This window comes from Bidens hawaiensis, unplaced genomic scaffold (assembly GCF_021521415.1).
Source record: "Bidens hawaiensis isolate Kalapana, Puna unplaced genomic scaffold, B.hawaiensis_p1.1 tig00004242_1, whole genome shotgun sequence".
Taxonomy (NCBI): domain Eukaryota; kingdom Viridiplantae; phylum Streptophyta; class Magnoliopsida; order Asterales; family Asteraceae; genus Bidens; species Bidens hawaiensis.
The window spans coordinates 1,933,440-1,957,447 of NW_027491253.1; the positions used below are offsets into that span (position 1 = coordinate 1,933,440).

At 33.9% G+C, this 24,008-nt stretch overlaps 4 protein-coding genes across 4 annotated transcripts; 2 read left to right on the forward strand and 2 right to left on the reverse strand.

The window, feature by feature from the left end:
* The first annotated feature begins 37 nt into the window (after nucleotides 1–37).
* LOC143625828 (thioredoxin H-type-like) lies at nucleotides 38–2,542 on the forward strand. Its single transcript, XM_077096065.1, has 5 exons — nucleotides 38–150; nucleotides 646–702; nucleotides 1,491–1,610; nucleotides 2,057–2,179; nucleotides 2,253–2,542. The coding sequence occupies exons 2-5, from the start codon at nucleotides 682–684 to the stop codon at nucleotides 2,406–2,408; spliced, it is 420 nt and encodes a 139-aa protein (XP_076952180.1). The 5' UTR covers nucleotides 38–150; nucleotides 646–681; the 3' UTR covers nucleotides 2,409–2,542.
* Nucleotides 2,543–3,680: 1,138 nt separating this feature from the next.
* On the reverse strand, nucleotides 3,681–6,485 carry LOC143625889 (uncharacterized). Its single transcript, XM_077096106.1, has 6 exons — nucleotides 6,409–6,485; nucleotides 6,201–6,298; nucleotides 5,110–5,216; nucleotides 4,779–4,856; nucleotides 4,536–4,719; nucleotides 3,681–3,834 (listed from the first exon to the last, which is right to left on the reverse strand). Exons 1-6 carry the CDS (start codon nucleotides 6,483–6,485, stop codon nucleotides 3,716–3,718), a joined length of 663 nt encoding a protein of 220 aa, XP_076952221.1. The 3' UTR covers nucleotides 3,681–3,715.
* Nucleotides 6,486–16,625: 10,140 nt separating this feature from the next.
* LOC143625890 (uncharacterized) lies at nucleotides 16,626–18,066 on the reverse strand. The gene is made up of 3 exons (XM_077096107.1): nucleotides 17,962–18,066; nucleotides 17,084–17,484; nucleotides 16,626–17,028 (listed from the first exon to the last, which is right to left on the reverse strand). The coding sequence occupies exons 1-3, from the start codon at nucleotides 18,064–18,066 to the stop codon at nucleotides 16,626–16,628; spliced, it is 909 nt and encodes a 302-aa protein (XP_076952222.1).
* Nucleotides 18,067–21,568: 3,502 nt separating this feature from the next.
* Nucleotides 21,569–23,787, forward strand: LOC143625891 (uncharacterized). Its single transcript, XM_077096108.1, has 6 exons — nucleotides 21,569–21,679; nucleotides 21,954–22,776; nucleotides 22,872–22,936; nucleotides 23,153–23,494; nucleotides 23,573–23,660; nucleotides 23,777–23,787. Exons 1-6 carry the CDS (start codon nucleotides 21,569–21,571, stop codon nucleotides 23,785–23,787), a joined length of 1,440 nt encoding a protein of 479 aa, XP_076952223.1.
* The last annotated feature ends 221 nt before the right edge of the window (nucleotides 23,788–24,008 follow it).

Below are 24,008 nucleotides of genomic sequence, written 5' to 3' on the forward strand. Positions count from 1 at the left end.
CTTTAAAAAGAAGTCAATAATTGGTATGAATATTGGTACGTAAAAGGGATAGAAAAATCCAATGAAAATAAGTTGTGCACGATATACCCTAATTAGGTTACGATTTGTGATTTTGCAGGAGCAACACATTTCAATCGTTGCCTGAAATAGGTATCCTGTATATTAATCCAATCATGCATGCATATTGCTCCTAATTCCCACGCTATATATTTGTTAGGTTAATTTAATCTTCTTTCTCAATGCCATTTAAACGGAATCATTTGAGCTCATTCTCAAGTTAATTGGTTGCTTAATGTGTCTTCTGTATTTCATTTGGTTACTCTAAAACCCTAAATTCCTGTATGTTCAGATTATCATCTAGTTTAAAGTGTTTCTTTGTTTATTGTTTTATAATAATGATGCTTTTTTTCTTTTACTACAATTTCCAATTTAGGGTTTAGAATTTAGATATTTTGTTACCCTAAACGAAATATGCTAGCAGTAATCTAACCTTGATTGCTACATTTGCATTGAATTGGGATCCTGAGCTAGAGGATTATGGTTTTACACAATTGAAAATATCAGCTTCTGTTTTAGACTGCTGAATATGTGCTATTATTAAGGCTGTTATGTTAAAAACAGTAATAGTTTTGTTTCGGTTTTCAGGGTAAACCCACTGCAGTTACTTTTTGACGCATCTAAATGGGACTTTGCTTCTCTTCGGTGAGTTTATCTTCCTTGTAACCAGCAATTTGACATATGCTGTTATGCACCTATATATGAGGTTAGTTATTGATGATTTGATGAGATGATGCATGCGTTTTAAGATCAAATTCTATTGCAGAAAATCAAATGTGATGTGTATAATTTATGTTTTTCCCATGATTCTCGATTGCTTTAAGTTTGAGCAGAGTCTTAACTGTCCATGTTAGAGGTTACAAATGGGTGATCATCTATCAGTTTGAACCCTGAGTATTTTCTTTGTAGCTGACAATTCATCGACCCGTGTTCAGTCAAAACCTAACCCAACTTGGCTTGTTTGAGTCAAAGCCTGACCAAAATTGACAAACTGTTTGCAAATCCTTTCCATTTCCAATGGTCCAAGTTAAAATTTTATATGCTTGTTTGTTACCTTTCAACCATGACATGCTGCTGAAACAGATTAGACGCGTGCTGTTTTCTCATGCTAATATCTTAATGTAATATGTTAATATTTTCATTTCAAGTCACATAATGGTAGAAATACAGAAAAAGCATGTTTCTGCGAGTGCAACTTATGCCTAAATTATAGCTTCGCTGGTAAAACAGCTTGTGAAGAACTTCATAGTACAAAACAGAATTATTTGTAGAGGGTAGTTCTGATTATCCTGAATATTAGAGGATGGAATTACACTTCAATTTACAGCCTTTTATGAAAACGAAGGCGTGGGTCCATATAACGAATAATGCAGGAATGGTATAAACAAGTATAACCTTAATTTTGGATTGACTGTTGGATTTGATGGTTGTAGACTACGGCTGATGAAGAACCTGCGAATCATCCTCAGTTTTCGGGAGGTAAGGTCACCTTCATTACTACCAAGGCTGCTTGGAACCAAAAGCTCTTAGAAGCAAAGACTCAAGGCAAAATAGTAAGTCATCAATGATCAAGCCTTATAAGAACATAGTTTTAAGCTGAGAATTGTGAGAACCACATAAGAACTTACACATTGTGCTTGTCAAATAAAGTATGGCAGTTATGCAGTTACATAGCTGTCTCATGTATCATAGTTAATCTAACATGTAGAAGTGTTTTTGTGGTTAGTGGAAGATCTTTTCAGAACACGAAATTTTTGTGAGAACACGCATAACAAGTTTAAACGATTTAGCCTTTAAACAATGATTCTAATTTTGTTAAATTTGTACTTCTTGCGTAGGTTATGCGCATAATAAAACCATCAGACTATTTGTTCATATATTTTTTAATTTGTGCTGTTTACATTGCCTACACATGCTACTATATGTAGGATCTATCACATATATATCATAGCATTCTAAGTTTTAATATATTATTTATTTTATTTTGTACAATTACCAGGTGATTGCTAACTTTAGTGCATCTTGGTGTGGTCCCTGTAAATCAATTTCACCATTATACATTGAGCTTTCTGAGAAGCATCCTTCTCTTATGTTTTTGACCTTAGACGTTGATGAATTAACGGTACACCATTTATATTACATTTATGTAACAAAACAATAGTTGTAGCTGAAGTTAGATGTAAGCTTTGATGCAGGAGTTAAGCACACAATGGGATGTAAAAGCAACTCCAACATTCTTCTTCCTTAGAGATGGGCAACAAATCGATAAAGTTGTGGGCGCCAACAAGCCCGAACTGCAGGAAAAGATAACCGCCATAGTCAATTCACAAGTCCCAGGTGATCAAAAGTAACCATAATCTGGTCAATGGAATACAAGATTTTATAATCTATTTTGTTTGTTATTTGAGTAATGTATGCTTATAAATGACTTATGATTCATGGTTGATGGTACATACATGCCAATATATTGCTTTGTTCACTTAATTCTCAATCTCAAATACTGAGTTGTTGGAATCTAGCTAGCTTTGTAGGCCTATTTTGTTGTTACTAACATGGTAAAATGTCATCTTATTAGTTTCAACTTTTATGTATAAACATTGATAAATGTAGAGTGGAAGCATAGCATAAAACAAATAGAGATAATTTATCAAAGAAAACTGATTGAATACTGAATCATGAAGACATTACATAATTGAAGGTAACTATAATTCATGGCAATAAGAGATTTTAGACCAAAAGGAACATAACTGAAAATGACTAAAATTTAGGTAAATGCTTTAGTCATGAAATCGGAGTCTTAATTGACAGAATTGGGGCCCGACAACTAAGACTTCAGGCGATGTATGATACAGCTCGTCGAGACGTTTCGGTCACTCTTTGAAACAGGTTTGGAACCAATCTCAAAATTAAAACCGGTTGCAAACCTGTTAAGCTGATTGAATTGGTCAAAAGCATGCCAAAACAGTCGGTCTAGAACGTGTCAAGAGACCCCGTTTCAAACCGAACCAGTTTGTACCCAACCCAGTTTTGACCTTTTGTTGACCAGCCTGAACTTGTATTTACTTTGGGTCCAAGGGTCAAAGGTCACGTTGGGGCTGCACTGATCAGATGGAATTGCCAATAGTCAATTAGCAATAGACTACTATCATTAGTAAGTTGTTATTACTTATCAGCGGTAACTTAGATCGAAATCAACTTGGTCTATTAGTGGCAAATGAGATTAGTAGCAACTGGTGATCAACAACAGCTTGGTCATCAATAGTTACTGTCGACGTGCCAATCATCCGCAGTAATCAAAGTTACAAGTTGCTATACGGTGGTCTTTCTGGATTGCATTGTCATGTACAAAATCATCTGGTGACATAATTCATATGAATTCCTATCATACCAGTAATCAGTTTCAAAACATAGTAATTCAAACAACGAAGGTGTGACCGATAATATGCTATGAAGTTTCTCATGATATAAAGTTGCTTCTGGGTACTTTAAACAGTATGTTCACGGTTCATATAATAAGCATCGCGAAAAAACTTTAAAACAGAATAACTATACGCTACGCCCTTCTAGAATCTAAAACTGCAACATAAACGTGCACACACATGATTGATCATATACTTCTGGAACAAAAAAAGCATGTTAAGGAACACGCTCCTACAACTCACACGCGACTCACGTACTGCCCGGTCCTGATATCCACAATAATTTCTTGACCTCTGTCTACAAATAATGGGACACTCACAACAGCACCTGTTTCCACAGTGGCGGGTTTTGATCCTCCTGCTCAGAATAACCATTGGTTTCAGGTTACCAAATGTCATAATTTTGCACGTTGCAACTGTTTCAATCTAAGGGTGTGCATAAACCACTGAAACCAACTGAATCACCCAAGCCAAAGCAAGCCAGTCGGTTTGAGATTTATACGGTTCTGTTCACGATTCGGCGATCAGAAAGTTTGAACGTTGGAGCAGGCTATGTAAACAGAAGTTACAGAACCAGTCGTTTAGGTGAGCATGAGTTGGTTTTAGGCTCAAACCGAACAGTTATTGGGTTTTGGAAAATGTTTGGTTTCGATTTTTACAAGCGCTCGATTATGTTTCGGTTTATCTTAGAAATATTTGGGCCAAAAATAATGAATTTGGCCCTGAAACTTTCGGTCTAAATGTTTTTGTTTATTAATAATTAACTAGTAAGTACACAATTGTACCTAAATTTTTTCGACTAAACCATTTATTAATTTCTTACAAATTACTTAAAAATCGTCTTTTTTTTTTCTTCGGTATCAGTCTGTTCCAACTGGGTCGATTCATTTTTGGCTGATAGCAAATCAAAACCAAAAAATCGGTTTTTTCAGAAAACGTAAACCAAAACCAACAGTTTTTTACTGGGTTAGGTTATTTCGGTTTCATGCACGCCCCTACGATATATTAGACATTTAACCAATAAGTTAACGGCGCAATAACATTAACATATTGTCTTACCTTGAGCCTTGTCGCCTTTCAAACCGGGATCAACCTCAACCACTTTCACCTTAACCTGAATTGGGAGCTCGAAATCAATAACCTTATCCTTCCAAAACAACAAGATACAATCCATGCCTTCTTTTAACCATTTTGTCTTATCCCCCATATCCGACTCGTTAAGACGAACTTCCTCGTATGTAGTCTACAATATCATACACCAATAATAACAATCAATTTTCCCACGAAAAAATATTCATATACCAAATCCATGAAAAAGTATTGTGAACCGTCCTTGTACGTGAATTGTTTGGTCTCCTTATTGACTTCAGCTGGTTCAATCTAGCAAGATCATTAACAACAAACTAAGGTGAGAATGTGCATTTTGACTTTTTAGGTCAAACAAACCAATTCGATGACCTAAAAATTATAGATTCCGTTAAGGTTGGTAAAATTTTCTCAAGTAGAATCAACCCCACGATAAATGTTACGTATAGGAATTTTGTTGCTTATCGTGTTCGTAACGATATCGACATCAACACTTGAATTAAAAATGTAGCACTTTGACTTCAAAAAGTCAAACTATTGTGTATACTTTGCTTCCTGCTCTGAAAGTTTTCTCAACCGAGTTTCCCGTGATGTGATTCCGTAGCGTGGTCCTTACATAAGCCGCCCCTTTACCTGGCTTCACGAGAATAAACTCTGGAAAAAAAAGATATATGAATAAATATCTATATTCATATCTATACTTATATATAATACAAAGGTCATAGGCAAATTCAAACGGTGAATTTTAAGGGTTTTACAATTGTTTAAGCACATGGTGCAACTCTAAAGAGGGACAAAGTGGTCATTCAACACTTAAATATCAAATGTCTTGCATATTTCTCCATGATAGTTACAATCTTAGTCCCTCTAATTTACTCTACTTTAATCAAGTTTTGGTAAATTTAGAAAACAGTTACAAATTTAACCTCTATCTTTTGCCTATTTACTATTTTTAATTTTACTTTTAACCCAACTTCTCCCACGATTTTTAAACGGTCATAATTTTTTCGTACTTTAATATTTTTTTTAAATAATTGCATCATAAAAACAAATGTTTTATTCTCTTTAATTTGAGTATGGTATTGGCATAGTTAGTTTAAGTTATAAAAATAACATTTATAGTTGTTTGGTGTCTAGTTTTGATGGTTTTGACTTAAACCGTGAGCCAAATCATTAGTAATGGTATTTTGTCGTCGAAAACTGACACCGGACTGTTGAAAATTGAAACCAACCAAACCGAATCATTACCAACGATTTGTACTTTGATAATAAATTGAGTTTAAAGTAAGAATGATTAATCTAAATATACTAACAAATGGTTTCACGGTTTCAAATAAAACAATAAACACCCGTAAATCTATTACGTGATTAACAAGGTCTGTATTTCCTACTGCATCGCACGGGCACCCGTCTAGTATAAAATTAATAAGTAACTACTAGACTAATAAAGCTTAGTTTAGTTTTACACATAAACCTATTACAAACCCTAATTTTGGCCCAGAACTACATGAAGCCTAGGCTACAACACAACATACATGTTCAAAACTTCAAAATGTAAACAAATAAAAATATATCAATTTATCCACATTACAAGTATAAAACATCAATAAAGTTAAAAACATGAATTGGGATTATTACCTATAACTTTCCATGGAGCACCATCTACCTCAACGTTGGAACCCACTTTAATATCAATGCTAGAAAATGCATAAATCCCTGCAATTTCCAAAATTACCCTTTATCATATTTCCAATTATAAACATAATTAACATTTGTGCAATTGCATTTTATAAAAAAAACCCCCTAATTTACTTGGAAATGTAGACCGCCGTTGATTAAACTTCACCGGAAGAAAGAATTTCTTTGACGAAAATGAAACTGAAGTGTTTGCGGGGATGAGAGTGACGACCCCTTGAACGCCATCAAATTCGTCATCAAGTTGAGATTACGGAATAAAACTGTTTGTGTGTGTTTTTTATACACACAAAGCGTCATCAATGGAGGTTGGATAAGGGAAGGTTACTATCTTTCTACTGTTATTCGGTCTTTTACGCGTTTTCATTATTTGTGTATCTGAGTCGCATGGTTTTATTTTTTTATCTTCCCTTTATGTATACTACGTTGTTGTAAAGAGTGTCAGGGTAGTAGTATTTAGATTGTCACAGTTTACCATGTGTATCTGGTCAAATTTTAGGAGGGAAGGTCATTGCATCCAACTAAGTTGGAGAATTATATTTAGCTGTTTGGTTGTTGATGTGTCATCATTTGAATGGGCTTATTCAACAATTTTTGCTTCTTATTTCAGAGACTTTTTGTAACTAACTCGTCGGGAAAGTTTCTTCTAGTCCTTTCTCTTACCATTACTTCAATATGAACAAAGCAGAATTTTTTCCAGCACTACAAGCCCGTATTGTGGTTCTCATCATCCTTGTAATCTTTCTCGGCTTGACTGGTTATCATACTCCAACTCCCGATATTCTTCATCCAAGAAGAGAAATGAGCCTCGTTCGGCGAATGGCTCAAGTGTCGTTAACAAGAGACATTGTGCTTCGGTATACTAGCATGTGTAGTAAGTGCCCACAGAGGAGCAACATGGAATCAAGTTAATGGTTGGTTCAATTCCGCCATCAATGCAAGCTCCTGAAAAAGTTGAAATATTCGATCGAAAGGTAAATGATTGCTTATCGAAAGTCAATATTGTTTTGAAGGTAAGACTTACCTGGGAAGAATTACATTTTTTTTTAACGGCAAGAGCATAATTATATATATATTTTTTTTAAAAAGGCATAAGTGCCTCCATCGGGAAACTGGAAAATGATTACAGAAATTGAATATAAAAAATAACAATGAAGAATAAGAGGTAACACTTAAACTGTAATGCAAGACAAAGTTTGGGAAGACTTACATGATATGATCATAAATGTTTTTTTAATGGCAAGACTTTTATTATTATAGACTAGCAAAGATCTAGAACGTGCAGGAAGAAATTAGAAACACACATTAAACGTACGGCAGTCTAAGTACCCAAACTTCGTCTTGCTTTTTATTCAAAGATAAGAGAGCGCCTTAATTTCTTCAAGCATCCATCTCGGGTACATGGAAAGACATCATTAAATGGGTGGAAGATCATAAACCATTCGATATAGATCTTGAGAAGTTGAAAGCATGTTCAAATCCTCGATTTCCGGTGGCGAATCCACCTTATATTAGTGCAGCAATTGGACTGAAGGATTTTTTAAAAACATATTTGTCCCAGTTTATTCAAGCTTGAGGAATACAAAAGACGTGTTGTAACGAATCGATTAACTGACTCAGAGAGTTTTACAGAGACTTGGCTAGTTAGTTCCTTCCTCTAGCTTGAGCTCATTTATTAAACATGCTTAAATTTGGGCTCGCGTTTGACTCATTTTAAGCTTTTAGCAAACTGGTTTCTATAATTCACTACACTGGCGGGTTCACGAGCCAGTAAGAAACATCATACACATTAGCACTAAAAACCTTTGTTATTGTATTAACTATTAAGACCGTCACTAACGAGACGATTTTGGTGATCTGTAAAGTAGATGGCATCTCTACCACCTTGTAGTTAAACTTCCTTTTATATTTGTTCCCGGGCAAGAACAATGGAAAAGTAAATCTTCACACAATCTTTTATACAAAAAACAAATGTGGCTGCTGGGATTCGAGCCTAAGTCTCCATGGCCACAACGTGGAATTCTTACCACCAAACTACAAACACATTTGTTAATACCATTTCCCATACGTGATTAATAACACATATTCTTCAATGGTATATCACATGCTTCGATTAACATCAAGGAGATTTTTGTTCCAAAATGATGAGAATCACCACTGTTAGCATACTGCTACCATTATTACTCGGTATGCTCACTGGTGCTGATCCTTACAAAATGTGAGACTCTTTCTCTCAATTGTTCAAATTTATTAATTAAAACTACAATTAGATTATTGTTAGAATTTAGATGCACTAGTAAAACTGACATCCAATTGTTAGCAAGACTTGGAATGCACTGTAAATAACATAAACTTACTTGTTATAAACTTATAATATAGGTCTGAAAAGGATTCTTATAGTTTAACATATCAATTACGATTAATCACTTTATCTTCATTTTGGTTGAGTAATTCAAGCATTGTAGCATTCAGTTTCTGAAAAAGATTCTATCCAGTCTAAACTTGTGGATGAAATCATTGTAGGCTTGTCAACAAACTAAACGAACCTGAACACAGTATGTTCGTTTGACTTTAACCGAACAAATGATCGGACAACGGTTTTTTTTGTTCATGTTTATTAGTTAAGAAAATGAACATGTTCATGTTCATTGTTTAACAGCATAAACGTACATTTCAAAAACGTAAAAGAACAAAGAAACCTGAGCGTAGATGAACAAACATAATTGAGCATTTGAGCTAAAACCGTTAAAAGTAATATGAAGACAAATGTGTTGGGCCTACAAAAGTTATTAAAACTAACTAGACTAATTTGTAGTGAGCCAATACATTTAAATGAGTATATACGCACGTAAACAAACGAACATAATGAAGTAATGCACGAGGCATGTATTCATGTTTGTTCGTTTATTAAATAATTGAACTTTCTAGCAAATGGTTGATGAATTGTTCATTAAACGTTTGGTTCGTTTACAGACCTACAAATAAGTTTGAAAACATGGAATTTTAAAGCTTAAGCTTACTAGTAAGTTGCATTGTGATGCACTTGTCTGACTGAACAGTATATTCTACCTTTTTGTCTAGAAATAAACTACTAATTAAAATTGAAGAAATAAAGAAAATAGAAGATCTACTGCATACAACCTACTAATTTGATTTCCTAAATGTTAGATTATGATTGCCATAATATAATTATTGTAATTGTTTTTCGCACACCAATTTCTAATAAAGAAAAAGATCTGTACAAAAAAGTTGTTTTGATTGATGGAGTCACCCTAATTGTATCTTGACATTGAAATATTGAGCATCTTATCATAAACTTATTGTAAAAATTGTTGATTGAATAATCAAATGAACAACTCAAATGCTTTAATAGTCAGAATCGAGGGTTACAGTACTGAATCAATCAAAAAACAAAATAGAGTACAATGAATCTAGTTATCACAGATTGAAAAAAAGGAAGAGTAACACAAAAGTGATTCTGGAAACAAAGTCTCAATTGAATTGAAAACTGAAGAAAATAGTGTTGTTGTTGACTGCCTCTCCTTCAAGGGGTGAAATATATTAAAGTTAAGGGAATATTGTCCAGCTCATGTTTAGCATCCTAATTCCCAAGGAAAATGCAACGGCCCAAAAGATTCCATATGCAGTCAAAGTTTCCATGTAAAGGCAATAATAATTCAACCTTCTTTATTTGAAGAATTACCTCATACAAAACAAATAATAATATTATTAATATTAATAATAATAACAATAATAATAATAAAAAAAAGGAATTGAAAATGACATGTATAATTTTAACACTTATACATCTGTTTGTGCTAAATTTTTAGTTTGTGTTCACTTTTTAATTTTCACTGGGTTGAGTGGACAAAATTACATTGATTTACTGAGCAGATCTGGAGGTTCATCCTGATATTGGCAAGCAATTTTGGGATGCAAAAATATGGCCAAAACATGTGCTTGTTAGATACACATGGTTAGTCATTTTTTTTCATTTAATTGTTCCCATGTACTGCTTCAGTTTCTGTCCATTGAAGTTGAAGAACTAGCATTTGTTATGCCAAATTAGTAGTGCAATTTCTACCCGTTTACTTTTAACGGTGTGGTTATATATCCAAACGGGTCAACTCTTTAAATTTAGCCAGAAGGGGAATGGGTCAAACGGTTGGAAAATGCATAGAATCCCTATTAAGTTAATATCACTCAAAACTCAAAAGATACTATTATTGTAATAATATTGTTTTAAGAAAATTTATGAAGTAGACAAAAAAGTTGTTTGGGGGTCTACCCCGACAGAAACTGAAAAAAAACTGAACCCAAACAAAAACCGACGGTTTGGTTTTGCATTTTCACAAAACCGAACTTTCGGTTCGGTTTCTGTTTGGCGTGTAATAAAAACTGAAAAACCTACCCGAACCGAACTTATGAGTTTTCATGTTTTTGTTTTGAATTTTAAGTATTTTCGAAGAATTTAATAAACAGTGTAACCCAAGTATTTTAGTTCAAATGTGTAATAATCATTTAACTTATTAATCAACAAAAACATTTAGGTCTGGATTCATTATTTTGGGCCAATTTTTCTTCTGGCCCAAAAATTTCAAAGCCGAAAACAAAAACTGAAAAAAACCCAAGTCAAACGTTTCCAAATACCAAAATTTCGGTTTTCAGTTTGGTTTGAGCCCAAAACTGACCAATGCGAACCCCTACTTGACCCGTTTTATATTTTCTTTTATACTAAGGCTGAGGGGTGCGGAGCGCGAGAAGGGGCGCGAAAGCCCATCCGCTCGCGCCCCGGGGCGCGAGCACCACACCACCGAGGCGTGAGAGGGGCGCGAGCGCGGAAAAAGAGGCAGGCGCGGATGGGCTAGCGGCTGGGAAGAGCGTGAGGGAGCCTGGGAATGCGTGAATAGAGCCGTTGGGCTCTTTATGTTTATTAAAAAAAAAAATTATTAGGAATTAATAATAATCTATAAAGAAAACTTTGCTCTATTTAAAGAATCCAATTCCTTTCTGGGTTTTGTTCACGACCCACCAAACTCTAATGGGTCGAAGGCAGATTGACCCACAACCCACGCGTTGGCTCGTTCTCTTCATTGCTCTGTTTTCTTGCTCGTTTGCGTTCATGTTTGTGTACGTGATTATTAGACCCAATGAAGGGGTTGAACTGGAGCCTGTGGAAGAAGGTGTTGATGGTGGGTGTTGTAGAGGAATTGATGGGTTTGAGTTATGGGGTCCTGCTGTGAAATGGGGGGTTGTTTTTAAGGTGAATAGTTCTGTTGAGTGTTGTATGGCTTGTAACGGAACAAAAACAAAGAACGAAAAAAAATTGGTATGATCGTTTTTGTTATGTTCGTTATAGTACCGGAATTAAAACAAAACGCGTCGAGTCTACGCAAATTCAGTGAGTTTTAGTCATATTCGTTAAGGTAGCGGAACTAAAACAAAAAATAACTCCGATCAGATTTTTTAATAATACGTTTTTTTAATACATTTATAAAAAAATAAAAAAAAAACCGCTCGCGCCCCCTCTCGCGCCCCTCCACACCAGGGCCAGGGGCGCGAGCGGGGGCTCCAACACCCATCTTATCAAGTTTCTCTCTCTGCCACACGTCACAATATTATTGGCTGGCGCCCCCACTCGCGCCCCCTCTCGCGCCCCCCACACCCCTCAGCCTAATGTATGCGTGTTTTTAGGGAGGAACAATCTGAAATAGATGTAGCTTCTGGCTTCTATACTCTACTTGGATCAGGTAAATGTAATTTCAGATCACATATAAGAATATAAAAAAATAACTACATGATGGCTTGAAATTTTGGCTTTATTTTAAATTTTAAATTTTAGGAATATCATTAGTTTATCTTAGTCATCTTGCTCATGAACAGGGCTACTTATGCCATTTGTTCTTTCTATATACGTTCTGCAATCATCTCGCGATAAGATAGAAAGGTAAGACTTTCTCATTTTCTTCATCTTTGCATTATATTTCATTTACATTTAAGGGTGTGAATTTCATACACAACACGAACCTAGCATGAAGTTTGTAGGTTTGGGTTTAGTCTAAACGGGTACAGGTTAGTTTTGGGTCAAATTCACGAACACGTTTAGCTAAACGGGTCATGTTTGTGTCAACCCGCGTGGTTTATCTGTTTATCTCGTTTATTTATTTTAAATTGTGTTTATGTAATAACCTAAACTATTTAGGCTTTTTTATGCAACCAGATAAAAGTTTAAAAATAAATGGCATTCAACTTAATTGCTTCAAAAATATAAATATAAGTATAAATATGTTAATTTAGAATTTTAAAGGTATTAATATTTAATATGCACTCACTGTAGTAAATGAAAGAGAAAATTAAATAATACAATCATAATTTAACAAAGGGATCGAAACGTGTTCGCTTCGTTGTTTTTTATCATTAATATCCAAACTCGCCTACTAAACCCGCATGCTGCGATGGGTACCAAACAAAAAATATAGCCTCAAAATATAATGTTTCGATTAACTGGTTACTTAAATATGTGAGTTATTAAACAAATAAAGAATAAAATACAAAAAAAAAGTTACTAAAAAAGAAATAATAAGAAAAAGCTTATGGGGTTCTGTTGCAAATGTTGACACCTTTGTGCCAAAATTTTAAAGTTAAATAACTTTACTATTACTTTGGCTTTTCATTAATAGGATATGTATAATGTATTGAATAACATTTTAAAAATCTTTATTGTTTTAAAAAAGAAAACTTAAATGTTTAATTAATTTGATTCTAGGTTTGTTAGAGAGACAGTAGCCGAAGTAGCTTGCCCGGGAACGTTGCAAAAGTTGAATGAGTCCAAAGTTTCGGTAAGTATTTTCTTTTTGACCGTAAAGAAAATAATCTAACAAAAGCGTTGTATTATTATTTATATGTTCGTTTGTATGATTATAGTTTGTATAGGTATCACTTGGAAGAACACTCAAAATTAGAGATCATTTGTATCATTAGGCTATTGAAAATTTGAAACGCATGTTTGTACTTGTGGAATCAAGCATTGTAAGTTCAAGCAAAGGGAAGCAAATTTTTGGAATAGATTCTCGATATCTTTTTAACTTGGGGTCATTATATATATATCTTTTTTAAATATGGTTTTTAACTAGATGTGCTTGTTTAGTCATCTTTGATGCAGATCTGAGCTATGAAAGCCACACTGTCTTCATATATAGTTGTCAGACTCTTCTTGATCTTTGTTAAATCAATACTTATTGTATGCGATTTATCATTGACCTCAACCACGCACACTCTGGCCGGACGTCGTATAACGCTACAAGTTCAACTTAATTTAGTGATGCTGCTGTTAGGGGTTTGCTTTGTAGACTTCCAAGAAATCGTTAATTATGGCCCCGTGTGTGAAGACGTAGCCTGTTTGATATCATGCTTCTAATGAGTTGGACGTCTCATTTTTGTGGTCGAAAAGACCTCGTGTCATGCAAATATACCAGAAAATGTATTTTATTCCATTATGGTGTCTACGTGTTGGTTTTGAGTTGTATCTCGCTAATATGTGTATCGAGAATGCAATATCAGGTTTTGTGTTAGTAGTTAGTACATTATGCATGTACAAGATGTTAACCTATGGTGAAAATGAATGGCATGCTCAGAGGAATCTAGTAGAAGAGTTATGAGCATCTGGGGAAGAATGTCAAATAGTTTCTGGAAGTGAACACTTTGATAAGATTTACAACTCGCTAAATTCTTTCGGACAAACATAGTGCAACATATAGGATCATGACTTCCGCTTAGAACGAAATCGCTACCATGTTATCAACATGTTATTGTAATCAGATTCGTAAATAATAACCATTGTGTGGAAGCAACATTATCAGTACGTAGGATACCCAATGCCTACTATTACACCAGAGTGTAACTGTTTCATGTATGATGATGTGCCACTCCATATTAAAATAATTGCTATCACGTAACTTTTTATTTTTATAAATGATTATTACTTTTTGTATAAATGTTTTGAGCAATTGTAATGCTTAACATTTTTTTTTCTTATAGATAAAAAATTAAAAGAAAAAACTTAAAAAGTATAAAACGGCTCCTCCTCCTTGAAAGCCAATTGTATAAAAGAAAACCGGGACCAAACGCAAGCCGCGAAAGCCCAAAGATTACAATGAAAAGGAAACAAAACAAAGCAAAGCAACCAAAGTGATTACAATGAGAAATGAACAAAATTAAACTTGCATTAATCCCTCCAATCGATATTTGATCTTCGTCTCTGATTCTTGACCCAAAGATACGAAGTAGTTTTAATATCATCCACCTATTTGTTAACCGAGATGGGCCTATTCTTGAATATATCTTAGTTAAGAATTAACTGAAAACTTGTTCTATCAAATAAAATCTTAATTAGTGAACATGTTTCCTTTGTCATTATTATTATACGATCATTATTAAAATGAGGTGTGGGTTGTGGTGGAAATAATATAAATATATATATTTCTTTCTCTAGAAAACAATAAAATTTTAAAATGTAAAAAATATACACGCTTTGCATAAAGTCTATAAAGACACTAGAAAAATATAAGTTCTATACATCTCCTATATAAAGTGGAAAACACTTGAAAAATATACATCTTAGTTGCGGTGTGGGCTGTGTGAAAATAAAAATATATCTTTTTTCTAGAAAACAATAAAATTTAAAAATATAAGAAAATATGCATACTTTACAATTTACAGAGTCCTATATAAAGTGGAAAACACTAGAAATATATATAAGTGATCTACACAGTAAAGTAGAAAACTATGTATAGTAAGAGCACGCTAAACAACAGAAACTTTAAATTTAGGCTTAAAATAATTTTAAGATATATAAAGTGATTGAAATGTAATGTTTATTAAACTATCTAGAAATTAAAAGAATATATATGAACAAATTTCTTTACGCATATGATGATGTAGTTGGGTAACCAAAAAAAAAAAAAAGCCAAAGCTTCGAACCCTAACAAACACGATGCGTGGATGTCTTCGAGGCTTGAATGCTTCAGAAAGTCAAACAGCATCTCCTAGATTTGACTGCTACAGTGCGCCATGAAAAGAGTGTGCCGAACTCATAAATCAAGGCGTTATTGTAGCACGTGATGGAAAAGAGGATGGTCTATTGTTCATCGGATAAAGCCCCTCGCTTCCCCAAAAGGGTAAGGTCTTCATGTGTGACCTGCGTCCCAAAAAGAAGAAAGGCGCATTGTTGCTTCAAGCCTTTTTTGCACTTGGCGAGCTGTCCAAGTCAAGCATCTCTCGCAATATAAAAAGGTGCCTAAAGCACATCAGGTGTCATCATCGTCTTCCATGCTCATCAATACTCATCCTCTCTTATCTCATTACCTTCACACATCAGAACAACTAACTTATTCTCACGTCGGAGATGGATCGCAGAAGGGTCCCTCATGCGGTGAGCTAACGGTTGTGTGTTTGTTTTGCATAACTCTTTACTCTTGTAGATATCGGTATCTTCCTTGTCCCGTTATTTGTTGTAGTAACTATATAGAAACTACAGATGTGTAAGTCATGCATATATTATATTACCTATACATGTGTAGGTAAAAAATTAAAAAGTTATAAAAACACAAGAAAACATTAGTTTTGTGGGGTTTTTTTTATGTACATAACACACATTTGAATATAAAATGCTAAAAATTGAATATGAACATATTTTTGTTTTTGCAATAGGTTAATGTTTTGAAAGAGAAAGAAAAAGGCCATAATAAAAACAAATTTGATTTAGTTTGATAGGGTTTAGAGGTATGTTTAATATTTAAGGTGTTAAGAGGTGAATTTAAGATTACATTCCATAAATAAAAAGAAAGTACATTCAATATTTCCGTCCTTGGTTGCACTACGATTGGTGTCTTCGTTTTAAATCACACACCTACCAATTGCTGACTCACAATAAAAGCATTAATTGTGTAAGTTTCGTATAACTGTATCCGGCACTTATATACATGTTACTACAAACAATTTGCTCCTGCCTTTTACAAACGGGGGGCTTTAAATATACCAAAAGTTTTTATTTGGTATACCAAGTCAACCCTATTAATCTACTACTAATCATTCAATCAACTACTAATCATATCAATCATCATTTTTATTCTATTTTATTTAAATATAACTACTAATCATTACATAATAATTATTTAAACTACTAATATCTATTTTTTAATTAGGTTTTTTTAAAGGCTATTGTAATTAGTTTTTTGCAATACTAGTATGAATAATAGTATATTAAATATTTTATTATACAATTATGAATATTACTAGTCTTCTAAAAAGTACTCAAATATATAAATACGAAAATACAAGTTCATTATGAATGTAAAAACACTAAAATAATTAATCACTTAAATCCACAAACCCACTTTCAGGACGATAAAGTTGGCTGTACAGTTCTAGACGCGACTTATACATTGTTTCCCACCTAACTGCAGACCGGCTAATATTGTTAAGATTCCAATAAGGCGTGATAACAGGCATTGGGGATTCTCCTTGTAACTCTACCATGACATAATGGGTCTTACCAAATACTAAAGCAATTGTAAGAGCTCTGTGATGTTGACTTTCTTCTGGACCACTCCAAAATGGGAAAATAGTGGTACTGCCTGACATGCTTAAAGAATGGATGATAACACCAAATCTATTGGCAATCAGAACACCTGCCTCAGGCATTTTCATCCAGTGTTCTTCTGGACAAGGTGACCCAAAAAAACACAAGTCATGATACAATGAATTTACATCCCTGACAAACATATCTTTATAAATATTTTAGAAAGTTGTCCCAATCACGTGCTGACCTGATAGATTGCCTACAGTTCTTGAATATGTTGCGACTAATGTGCCATCTACAAAGTAATTGAGTAGCATTCGGGAAAACTTCTTTGCATGCATTCACTAACGTGCCTTCCATATGCTGTACAGGCGGATGGTTATGTTCATCACATATCATCGTTAACGTCCAGGAATTATATTCTATTGAATATTTCCCTTCTAATTCGAATGGGCAGTCAGTTTTTTTTGTGCCAGAAACTTTACTTGAATCATTAACTTTATATTTTCCGCCACGATCACACATGATTACAACTTTATACACGAACCCATTAGGATATTTGTTCGATCTTTTAGTGACGACGACAACACCAAGAGAGCGTGCCAAGTTTTGTACCCAATTCATCAATTCTTCATGGGACCCGAACACCTAAAAATTAATAAAAAGTTAATAAAAAGAATAGATAATACACTTAATAATAAAAAGTTAATAAAAAATGTGTATATATAAGTTAATAAAAAAGAATAAATGATACACCTAATAATAAATGTGTATCATTAAAAACATGTATATATATTAAAAACCTAATTTGTTAAACTAGAAATAGTCAAAGGGTTATAATGGTAAATATTAATATTAAAAACCTAATTTGTTAAACTAGAAATAGTCAAAGGGTTATAATGGTAAATAGGGTTATAAACTTCTAACAAACCTACGGCCACCATCTCCACTGAAAAAAACCTAAAACTAATTTCTCTCAAAACTCACCCGCCGTCGCCTAACCTACGGCCACCATCTCCGGCCACCATCGCCTAACCTACGGCCACCATCTCCGGCCACCATCGCCTAACCTACGGCCACCATCTCCGCACCGCAGGATACTCGCCGTCTCCACCGTCGCCTAACCCCTTTGCCGCCGTCTCCACCGTCGCCACCATCTCCGCCTAACCCCTTTGCCGCCGTCTCCACCGTCGCCGTCTCCACCATCGCCGTCTCCACCATCGCCACCATCTCCGTCGCCACCGTCTCCGTTCTTCGCTACAACCGCCGGCGATATCGAAACCCTAACCACAGTCTACCACCACGATTTTGAAAGAAAACCTAACCCAACACTGATTATACCTGATGAGTGAAAAATTGTGGTGTAGTCATGATAAATTCGTTATCTGCCATGGTAAGAAATCGGAATATTAGTTTAGTTTAATCCTAAGAATTTTGTTATTGTTATTGTTAAATAATATTGAATCTGTTCATAAATTTTCAACTGTATTTTTTGTTTTGTAATGGTATAAATTTTCAACTGTATTTTGGGTTATGTAAAGATTTAAATTTTCATTGTTTTCTAGGTTAAGTCACCTGCATGGCATCTATAATATTATTATTTGATATCAATCATATAATAATATTAATATTAATTTGTTTAAGAATTAGATATTAGTCACCTGCATGGCATCTATAATAAATGCTCTCTATATTTTGGGTTATGTAAAGACCTATAATAAATGCTGACAACTTTTGGTTTAATGCTGACAACTTTTGGTCTTTGACTTTGGTATATTTTTTGGTATATTTAACATAACCCTTACAAACAAGGTAGGGGTGTACGTGCAAGTTTACTGTTTAAAATAAGGGTGGTGAGGTGTTCTACTCGCCCCCACACAAGTTCATCAAGTATCCTAACACACTGGCCTGCCTAAAGCGAGTAGTGAATGCGAGCTGGGCTTGCAGGTTGTGAAACTCGGGTCCAAGCGATGAAATTTGAACGTTGGTAGCAGTCATTTGACCGTTATGCATTAATTAACGAAAAAATTCACTTTTTCAATCTATATATTTAATCAATTTCTATTTATTTGATACACAACCTAATTAAACAACACTACTAATCCTTTAATTAAACCTCATATGTTTCTATTGAAATGGCTCAATTTGATTTAAGTAAAGCTGGGTTGCCTTCCGGCTTATCCGATTCTAGTAATATTTTGCTACATTCATAAACTAAAAAAAAACAGCACATTCAATGTACCATTTTGGTATTAATGTGAAACTCAGCTACCAACTAATTTTATTTACATGGAAGTAAAATCTTGATGAAAATGCACTATTTCATGTTCTATTAAAATCATGGAATTATAATGTAAACAATATCAATGTATGGGTTTATGATGTCGGAGACGTGTGTAGTTGGACCAGGACCAATCCACATAGAGAAATAAGTGGGAGGCACATAAATAATTTTTATAATCTATTTTCATATATATGGGAAAAGTTAAAATACAAAGTAAGACAAAAATGAGAAGTGTGAGAAAGATTTAAGGCCATACGAAAAAATCTCTTAAAAAAATAAAAATAATCATAACTCAAAATATAAATAAAAAACAAAAAAATTTAGTAAACCAAAATGTTTCCCCCGTCATTCCTGTTCCAAAAAAAAAACGACGAAAAGACACAATGCTAAGAAAAAAAGACGTGGTGCCGAAAATGAACAAACAACACAATTATAAATAAAAAAGACACAATATGTCACAAAATATAACACAATACGACATAATGTCAAGAAAAAAAGACACAATCAATGACAAAAATAAAAAAACACAATAATAAATAAAAAGACACAATGATCTTTTTTCCTTAACATTGTGTTTTTTTCATTTTTTTTATTAGCGAGGAAGACGGTATAAACATTTTTGTGTTTTTAAATTTTCTGTTTTTATTAAATTTTGAGTTATGTGTTTTTATTATTTTTTTGAGTGGGTTTTTTTTTCTTTTTGCTAAAAGTCCCCGTTCTTCTCATTTTTATCACTTATTGTAGAATAACATGACCATATAACAGGAAATATATACATGTATTATTATTTCTATCAACTTCCCATGATGTCTTCTCGATTTGAGTCCACTTGCATCGTTCAACACTAGCTGCTACCTCACACATCTGTTGCACCAACACCACAAAATGGTTAGCACAAAATGTATGCAACCGAGTTATCGAACCCTTAATGGTCCATTGGTCCACACAAGATGTCTTCACACGGACATGCTAACAATAGCAGTGTTAGGTTGAAGGTTTCATATGAAAACTTAAAATAAAATCTTTTGTACGAATTAAATTTCAATTGCTTGAGTGGGGTAACGGAATTAACTTTCTACTTGTCCGAAACATTCTCTTATATCTTAGCTGTGGCCAAGGTCCTATTTGTTGATAAAATTTTGCAATCTCCTTTAGTGAAGTGAACATTAAAGTCCTTGATTGTCTAAAATTTTGCATTTCAGTTGCTTAAGAAGATATATCATTGGATATTGTTTTTATGCCAACGGCATAACCTCCTTTAGCATTGTCACCAAAAGAAACATGACCACCCCTATAAGGCTTGAGAGCTTAAAAAATTCGCTCGTGGATTTTTATTTTACTTTTAAAGGCAACATTGTATAAAGAATCGTCCTAGCAAGATGCTAGGACTTGCTAGGACTTTAAAAAACAATATTACATATACAGTAAAGGATTTTTAATCCATTTGGCCATAGATATATTGCATTGCTTATTCCTACTACTATACCAACAAAAATAAAAATGCAAAATATTCTCTAAGTAGTGTTTGTTTGTTGGGACATTCTTCTCAAACACCAAATAATTTCTAGATCTCCATCACCAAATAACATAATAACCAACATGGTGTTATTTTTTGTAAGTTATTGAACTTTCAACAATTCCCTCCACTTAATCATCTCAGTCGGTATAGTAGACGAACCAGAAACTCAACAAAAGACCAATCCATGACGCATCGAAATTCCAAATCCTAATAGCAACTAAGCACATACTAAGGCCCTGTTCTTGAGTTTTTTTAAAGGAGGGAAAGGAAAGGAAAACTAAGGATAGTTAAAAAATGGGTGTTCTTGAGTTTTTTTTAGGATGGAAAGGAAAGGAGTAGGAGGAGTTAGGAGGGATTAAATTGATGTTTTTTCCCAATAACTTATCCTCTCACAAATGGGCGGATAACTAAGGATAAAAAACCAAATTACAATATTACCAACTAATCTTTTCATCTTCTTCATTACTTCAACCCATTTTCTGCTTCTTTCTCTAACACCTTTGATTCTATCAAAATCGCTGCTATCAAAATCAAAGGCTCCAGGTTTGTATTCATCTTATTCTTCATTATTGCTATATTTCTATCGTAAACAAAGAATTTCATATGTTTGACCCTTTGCAACATTCGGACTTCGATATTCAATAAGTGAACTGCATCAGAGGTTGTAAATATATATCTCCTTTGACTTTCTATGATCCTTTAGTTGAATAGCATCATTAGGTTATTTTTATATGTTATAAAGATAAACCAAATAGAGGTGTGTGTACATCGAAACATGTGATTGCATCTCAAATAGTCTTTGACTTTTCAACACATTATCACAAACAAACCAAACAGAGATACATGCTATCATTTTGTATGTGATGGGTTAAGCTTGTTATAAGTATTATATGTAGTTAATAATGGTTTTTTTATGTACTTGTATTATAATGGTTTACATAGAAATATGCTATACTGAAACAGGTTTTGATCTTGTTTTTATAATGGACGATAACCTATCTCTTGCGGTGAGACGACACCATTTAGCTGTCGTTCATTTGGTTTGTCTAGTGGTAGCTCTTATAGCACATCGTACACATCGAGTGGAAATCGTGTTAGGGGAGAAGAGATGTTACATCGACGACGAGTACGTGAAGAGATGTTGTATGAACTTGCAACAAGTGGAAAATGCCGACAAATAATTCGTATGAGTGAGAATGCATTTATGATATTATGTCAAAAGTTAGAAAGTGATGGTGGTCTCCGATCAACTCAACGTATGACTATTGAAGAACAAGTTGCAAGATTTTTGCATATAATTGGAAATGATTTTAGAAATCGTTTCGTCTCTTGGTTTTATTATCGATCTGGTCAGCAACAAGCGTGCATTTTCATAGAGTCTTAAATGCAATTATATCATTAGAAGACCAGTATCTTATTCAACCTACCAGTGATACTGTGCAAAAACAAATTCAAGAGAAAAGAAGATTTTATCCATTTTTTAAGGATTGTATAGGAGCAATTGATGGAACACATATTCGTGTGAAAGTACCTAGTAAAGATGCTCCGAGATATCAAGGTCGGAAAGGATATCCAACTATCAATGTATTAGCTGCTTGCACATTCGATTTGAACTTCACATATGTTTTAAGTGGCTGGGAAGGCACAACGTCTAATTCAAGAGTCTTAAAAGATGCACTTACTAGGGAAGATAAATTAAATACTCCAGATGGTAAATTTTATTTAGTGGATGGCGGTCTACCACTCAAAAGTACACTCATAGCACCTTATAGAGGTGTTAGGTATCATTTGAAGGAATACTCAAAACGTGCACCTCAGAATCCAAGAGAATTGTTTAACCTTCAACATGCATCACTAAGAAACTCTATTGAAAGGGCGTTTGGCGTTTTAAAGAGAAGATTTCCAATAATTAGAAGTACAACCGAGCCGTTCTACTCATGTGAAACACAATCACAAATATTTTTGGCTTGTTGCATTCTTCACAATTATCTACTTGAAGTTGATCGTGATCGAGAACTTGAAGATGAAGTTGCACAAGAGCTGTTAAATGCCACACAAGATGTAGAGGATCATGCTCCAAACGCCATGGATGATAGAGGGGAACAAATAAGAGAGTCTATAGCAAATGAAATGTGGAGTCAATATTTGTCGCATCCAAACAATGAAATTAACATGTCTAATTAATTATAAGCTATTTTGGAGTTTTTGGAACTTGAAATTTGTTAATCATAGATATTGTTGGGCCTTTAGAAACTCACTGTATTCAGTTTCTTTATGAAAATGTTAGTGATAATTCAGTTTCTTTATGAGATTTTTATATTTGGCTATTATTAGTATAGAACAAAATTGTTGCAGGGATTACACTAATGACATAAATGGTAATGGGTATTATTAGCATATGGATTTGCTAGTTGTATACTTTAGCATATATTTGTTTCTTATAATGAGTGTTTATGTTAGACATTTTACTAATAATACATATTTGTGAATAAAACTCTCATATGTTTATGCAGAAATTAGCCATGAGCAAAAAAGATGGAACGTCCACCAAATTTCATTGGACCGCTCCAATGGGCATCACATTTTTGCCGGCAATGATTACGGAGAAAGACAACGGTAATAGAATTGATGGCACGTTTACTCCCCAAGCTTACACCAACATGGTGGAGGAACTAAGCAAAGCTTTTGGAATGGACCTCACAAAAGACCATCTAAAGAATAGACTAAAAACACTCAAAGATCATTTTTCTAAGTTCTATGATGTTTTTAAAGGGAATTCAATGAGCGGTTTTTCATGGGATCTGAGCACCAAATTACTTGATGCAGAGGAAGAAGTCTGGGAAAAATTGATCAAGGTAGACCTTGCATATAGTTGGACATTAAATTTTTTTTTAATTATCCTTTATCTGTAATTTTTATGATTTTGTAAACAGGAGATTCCTGGAGCTGCAAAATGGAGGGATAAACCAATTCTTCATTACCACGAGATGCTAGAGTTGTTTGCCAAAGATAGAGCTACAGGTGCTAGAGCAGAAACTGCAAAAGAGAGAAACAAGAGACTGAAAGAAAATGATCATACACCGGAAACAATTGATGAGATTGATCAAATGATGGAAACCAACGATATTACCTTGGAGAATATCACTAGTGCAGACGATATTCATGTTGTATCAGAGACACCCGATTCGCAAGCCAAGTATCCAAGTTTTTCGAAGAGTAAGAAAAGAAAGCTTGAGAAGGATGATGAATTTACAACAACACTTATGAGTTCAATTAACAATGTTGCTGATGCTATTGGTAAAAGCACAAAGGTATTCAATCACATTTTAATATTACTTTTTTTTTCCTAAAATTTATATATTTATCTTC